Here is a 6028-nt window from a genome sequence, read left to right as displayed (position 1 = left end):
CTTTGAGATCACTTTATCTTAATTTAAAAAGCAAAAGCAAACCATGTTTACAAGTCAAAACCAACTTCTACGGAAAAAAAAATATTATTAAAAAAAAAAAAATCCTAAATTTATTTTTGTAAGAAAAATGTGTATATATATATATATATTTAAAAAAAAAAAACCATAGGCAGAATCCAAGTTATATTTCATGGAGTAATAAAAGCTGCAAGGTGTCCGATGGGAGGAACGATGCTAATTAGGTTCTGTGACATGCCCTGACACCAGACCCGCCGAAGTCGTTGCACTTCAGGAATGACAAAAAAAACCCACGGAAGCTTGAATTTTAGGCAGGAATCACGGGGTTTGTTTTGGGTTTGCGTATTGTTCATTTCTCCCCACACCCTTTATTATTCTTTTCTTTTCTTTTTTTTTTTAATTTTGGTTTTTCAATGTTTCCTAGCCAGTGCTAGTCCAGACGTCTCTCCCATCTCTCCCACCGCGGAATGGGGGGGCCGCGATGCTCCCCGTGGGCTTTGCATCCCTCCCGGTCCCCGTCCCCCCCCCGGGCAGGCAAATTCGGATCTGGGCATCGAATCCTCCCGGGAAGGGGCCGGAGGGTCCCGGCTCCCGGCCGGCAGCGGGGGCTCCGGGGCGGGGGGCTGCAGCAGATAAACCCGCGCCCCAGCCGGGCTGAACCTCTGCTTAGCACTGGCTAATTCTGGCATATGCAAAACCAAGAATCGAGCGTGGATTTGTAAATAGACACTTACTTGAGGTTCTTTATTGTAATCAGAGTTGTGGTATCTCTTTTCTAGTTTGTGTTAATTTTTCTTCCCGGGTTCCCCCCCCACCCAGCTCCTCGCTGCTGCTTTTCTCCCCCCCCCCAGCCCCGAAGGAGCCTTGGAGGGTTTGTGGGCTCTGGGCAATCGGCGCTTGGGGAACGAGCCCTGCGGCCTCCTCCGCCCCGGCCAGCCGGGGGAAAGAGAAACAGAAGGGGGGAAGGAAAATAAAAAAAAAAAGAAGAAGAAGAAGAAGAGGGGGGGGAAGGAAAACAGGGGTGGGGGAAAAGAAAAAAGAGGAAAAGGAAAAAAAAAAAAGAAAATGGCACAGAAAGAGGAGAGCGAGAATTAGTCTCAGGATTCCCCGCGGCGAGAGCGTCCCGACGTCCCCGCGTCCCCGTCCCCAGCGGACACCCACCCCGGCCCAGCCCGGCCCTCGCTGGCAACACTTTAGCACAAGTTTGAGTTTGCACTAAAAAAAAGAAAAACAAAGGCAAAAAAAAAAAAAAACCAAACAAAAAAACCCCAACCCCCCCGGTTTGTCCCATCCCGCAGCCAGCGCCTGCCTTAACCCCAGCCCTGCAGCAGCACCAGGCCCCCGCAGCCGCTCGCCCCGCGCTGCGTCGAGATGCGTCTGTTCTTGTTGTCGTCATTGTCACGATTTTATTTTATTTTATTTTATTTTTTTTTTTAATTCAGGTTGTGATAAAGTGTTGCCAAAGATAACTGCTGAGTTACGTCAGGTCGGGAAAAGAAAGGAAGAAAAAAAAAAATTAAATACTAATTAATAATAATAATAACTGGGCAGAACCCGAAGGGGAAGGGCAAACTGAAAAAGGAAGGGGAAAAAAAAAAAGGAAAAAAATTAATTTTTTTTTTTTTCTGGTACAAAAGAGGTAAAAAAGCAACCGCCCCCCCCAGTGTCAGGGCAGCGGGGGGCTGGTGCGGGGCTCAGCCCGGACACCAGGCGGGGGGGTTGGGGTCATTCCCTGCTAGTTTGGGGTCTGGGGGGTAAAGGGGGCGGTGGGGGGGCTGCAGGGGCTTTGCCCCTCCTGGGGCGGGGGTTGGGGGGTTTGGGGAATCGCCTTCCCCCTCCCCCCCGCGCTGCTTGTAAAGATGCTGCATCCAGCCCCCCGGGCTTGTCCCCCCGAAATGGGGCTCTAGGGGCGGGGGGGCCCCCAGCCTGGGCAGTGAGGGGGGTCGTTCTTCCGCAGGAAAAGGGCTTATTTCTTCTCCCCCCCAATTCTCCTCCAGCACCCAGCGGTTTGTGCCCCCAACCCCTTTGGGGCGAGGGTCCCACCGCAGCTGGGACACCCCCCCCCCCCCCGAGGCCTGATTCGACTATTTAACAGGAAAATAATAAACCCCCGTATATATATATAGCTATCTATATCGTATCTATTTATATTTTCGATTTATTATGAAAAGGTTTATTTAAATAAAGAGGAACACTTTTTAAAAGAGCAAATCACCACGGCGTCACAAGATGGAGCTGTCGGGGGGGGGGCGAGTAGCAAAATGCTGCGTTTAAAGTTGTGTTTTCTAAAAATTATATATATATATATATATATATATACACACACACACCGAGAGCTTAACCTTCTCCTGGGGCGGGGGTCACGCGTGAGCCCGAGCTCTGCCCGGGGACCCAGCGAGGATGCTCGAGATGGGGCCACTTCTTATTTTTTCTTTTTTTTCTTTTTTTTTTCCCTTTTTTTTTTTTTTCTGCGTCTTTATATATAATCTATTAAAGAGATTCTCTATCTAAAGCACTCGCAAGGTTTCAGCGGTTTTTATGTGTAAACTACTTTTGTGGTATATCTGGGTAAAGGAGCGAGGCGAGGAGGAGGAAAAAAAAAAAAGCACAGAAAAGACATTCCATAGATTGTAACTTTGATAGTTCTTTATAAAGTGTGGGAGACGAGGAAAAAAAAAAAATTAAAATAATAAAAATTGCACTTTGGGGGGGGCTTTAAAAAAAAAAAGAAAATAAACTATATATTAAAAATACACGCGTAGCCGTTTGGTTTTCTTGGGAGGCAGAAAAGCTTATCGAGGGCGCCAGCCCTGCGGGGGGGTCCCCTCTGTTTTGGGGGTTTAAGATGTTTTCTGCTTTTTTTCGGTGGTTTGGAGCTCCCGGGCCGGGGGGCTGCGCTGGCAGGGGTGACCCGCAGCAGCGTGGAGCGGGGCAGGGGGTGGGGGGCTACCCCTGATTTGGGGTGGCCAGGGCCGCAGGGGGGTGTCAGGCCTGGCCTGTCGCTGTGCCTCAGTTTCCCCAAATGGAGCAAACCCCCCTCCCTGGCAAAATAATAGCAAGGGGGGGTCCCACTGCCCCAGCGCGGAGCCGGGTGCCCCCTCCCAGTCTGCCCAGTACCCCCACGGCCGGATCCGGCCCCGCTGGGGCAGCTCGGCCTCATTAAGCTGCTTGGGGGGGGCACGGGGCCCTAATCCCGTTTGGGCACAGATTAGGGCTGGGGCAAACGCCGGCACCCAGATGGCCACGGTTTAAGGAGCCTCCGGGGATGGGGTTTGGGGTGTGCACCCCCCCACGAGGCCGGGCTGGGGGTGGGGACCAGTTGCAAACGGGGAAACCGAGGCAGGCGAAGGGAACGCCGGTGGCACCGAGGGGACGCCGTGATCCCGAGCCCCAAAACCCTGCTGCCGCCCTGTTCCCGAGCAAGACCCAGCCTGGCCTCCAGCCCCCTCCATCGCTGCCATCCCCGGGGGCCCCCCCAAGCCTTGCCCCCCCCCAAAGGGCACGGCCAATGTTAACGGATTAATTTGTGTCATAAGCTTCCTAGTTTTCGGGAGCGCGAAGAGCTTTGGGGGTTTTATCTCCCCGGATTTAGTGGCCGAGTCGTCTTTCTTAGCGAGACGCCCTAATGCCACTTAACACCTGGGAGCCGCGATTTTCATTAGGGGCGTCAGGGACAATTAGTAAGAAAATAATTAGGGCAAGGGGCCTGCCGCTGGAGGGTTTAAGCCCCATATGTGCCTGGGCCCGCGGGGGGGGTTGGGGACCCCCCACCTCTATGGGTGGCACCCCTGGGATGTGGCCGGCCCTCATGGGGCAGTGGGTCCCCTCCTGGGGCACCCTGTGACGGTCGGACCCCGGGGAGATCGGGGGGGGGTCCCCATTTGGGCATGGGGACAGGGGGCGTTGGGGGGCTCCCTCAGGGGGATGTGGACCCCGGGCTCTGGCCCCATCCCCGCACGTGGGGGTTCATTCGTGATGGGGGGGACGCACGCGACCCCTTGGCTTGGCTGGGGAGGGGACGACATGGGGCAGGTGACATCCAGAGCGTCCCTGGGCAGGTCCTGCTTGGAGCTGCCCCCACGTTTTGGGGGGCCCCACCTGGGCACCCCCCTGTCCCCTGAGCAGGGGGCTACAGGAAGGGGAGCCGGGGATGGGGAAGGAGGGGGCCGGGGCCACGGGGAGCGGGGACCCGTCCCCAGCCCCAGCGCGCCCGCTCGGGCAGGCAGCGGTGGGGGGCTGCGGGCAGGGCGAGGGGGGGCAGCGCAGGCAGGGCGAGGGGGGGGCGGGGGGGCGCCGGGGGGCAGCAGGGGCAGCAGCAGCCGAGGCCGTAGAGGGCGTAGGGGTGGTAGTAGCTGACGTTCACCCTGTGAGGGGAAACAGAGCAGCCGGGGTCAGCCCTGAGCCCCAAACCCCCTGCGACCCCCCCAGTCCCCCCGGCCCCCCTCAGCCCCACTCACCTGCGGACGCGCCGCCGGGCCCGCCGGCGATGGTAGTCGCCTTTGGCAAAATCCTCCAGGTTGGCGGGGTGGATGGCCCAGAAGTGGCCTTTGCCGTTGTCGCTGCGGCCGGCTTTGACGAAGCACTCGTTAAGGGAGAGGTTGTGGCGGACGCTGTTGCGCCAGCTCTTCTCCTGGGCCGAGAGGCGCCGTCAGCCAGCCTGTGCCCACCACGGCCCCGCTGTGCCCGCCCCACGCACCTCTGGGACATCAGTAGGCACCAGAGTGAACGGCACCTGACCCGCTTGGAGAAAGCAGCCCCTTGGCACCACTTGAAACCGTCCCGAGATCCGGACGCCAGCACACGCGTTTTCCCGGTAGATTGGGGTCAGCAAAGACGCGGTGAGTCAAGCCCAGCCCCGTCCCCCACCTGACGCCAGCACCCTGGGCTCAGCTCCCAGTTTGCCCACCCCAAAACTGGGGGGAAAAATCCCAGAAAAGGGGTTCGCTCCGGCATCGCAGCCCCTCACCTTGTTCTTGAAGTAGGGGTAGTTGTCCATGATCCACTGGTAGATGTCGGAGAGCAGCAGCTTCTTCTCCGGGGAGGAGAGGATGGCGGTGGAGATGAGGGCAATGTAGGACTGCGATGGCTTGTCCCCGGGCTCTGGCGGGGGCCGGGGCGCTGGCGGGGGGGTCCGGCCGGGGGGAGAGGGGGTGCGGGGTCCCCCGTCACCCCGCTCCGACAGCAGGTACTCGATGGTGAAGGAGGCCCCGGGCGGCCGCCGTCCCCCCGGCACCGCGTCCCCCATGGTCCCCACGCTGCCGCCAGGCAGAGGGGAGACCTCCCAGCCCTGCCCGGTAATTAGTGCAGATTACAGGGTTTGCTAATTGTGTTTTCACAAACGGGCTGCCTTCGCAAAGCAGGCTGTTTATCTGGCAAAGCCCCGGGTTTAGCGGGATTTGGACCTTTAAGCCTCATAAATAAAATGATTAATCCGCTGGAGGTGGAGGAATTCGAAGTGGCACCGAGGTGCCCGTGGGGACGGGGGTGTCCAGCACCGGGCCTTGTGCCCGCCTGGCCCGTGGGTCCGGTTGCCCCCCGACTCCCAGGGGGAGCCCCTGGGGGAGCTGGGGCTGCCCCGGGCCCCTCCTGCCCAGAGCCCCCAGGCTCCTTTTGGGGAGAGTCAGGGAGCTGCTGGGGACCCCAGGGAGAAATCCCAACAAGCCGACACCGAATTTAAATGTAAATCTTTCTTTTTATTTAACAAACACTATAATTTGAACTTTGAAGAATGTGTACTGAGGGAAAGAAAAATAATTTTCTTTTCGTTTTTTCTCTTCTCTTTACAAAAAAAGAAAAAAACAGGATATAAGAAAAAACATATGTACAGGAAGAGCTGGCCAACTCAAACAGAAAGCAGTAACAGAAGCATGATGTTTCCAAACAGTGGCTTGGCCTGGAAAATTTAAAAGCAATTAAATTAGAATACAAATATTAGAAAAAACTGGACTCTAAAGCTACTGTGCAGCCAGGGATGCGAGCCACAGAACTTTATACAGTAAAACTTAATTTT

The 6028-nt window shown here is 56.3% G+C and overlaps 1 protein-coding gene across 1 annotated transcript; it reads right to left on the bottom strand.

Annotated features, from left to right (window-relative positions):
• Positions 1–1743: 1743 nt before the first annotated feature.
• On the bottom strand, positions 1744–5263 carry LOC140643710 (uncharacterized). The gene is given in 5 exon segments (XM_072845873.1): positions 1744–1765; positions 4117–4300; positions 4303–4382; positions 4476–4648; positions 4985–5263. Coding segments are annotated over 5 exon segments (738 nt in total).
• Positions 5264–6028: the final 765 nt, after the last annotated feature.

This window comes from Ciconia boyciana, chromosome 24 (assembly GCF_034638445.1).
Source record: "Ciconia boyciana chromosome 24, ASM3463844v1, whole genome shotgun sequence".
Lineage (NCBI taxonomy): Eukaryota > Metazoa > Chordata > Aves > Ciconiiformes > Ciconiidae > Ciconia > Ciconia boyciana.
The sequence above is the reverse complement of the archived record's forward strand: the minus strand, read 5'-3'. Positions and strand labels throughout refer to the sequence as shown.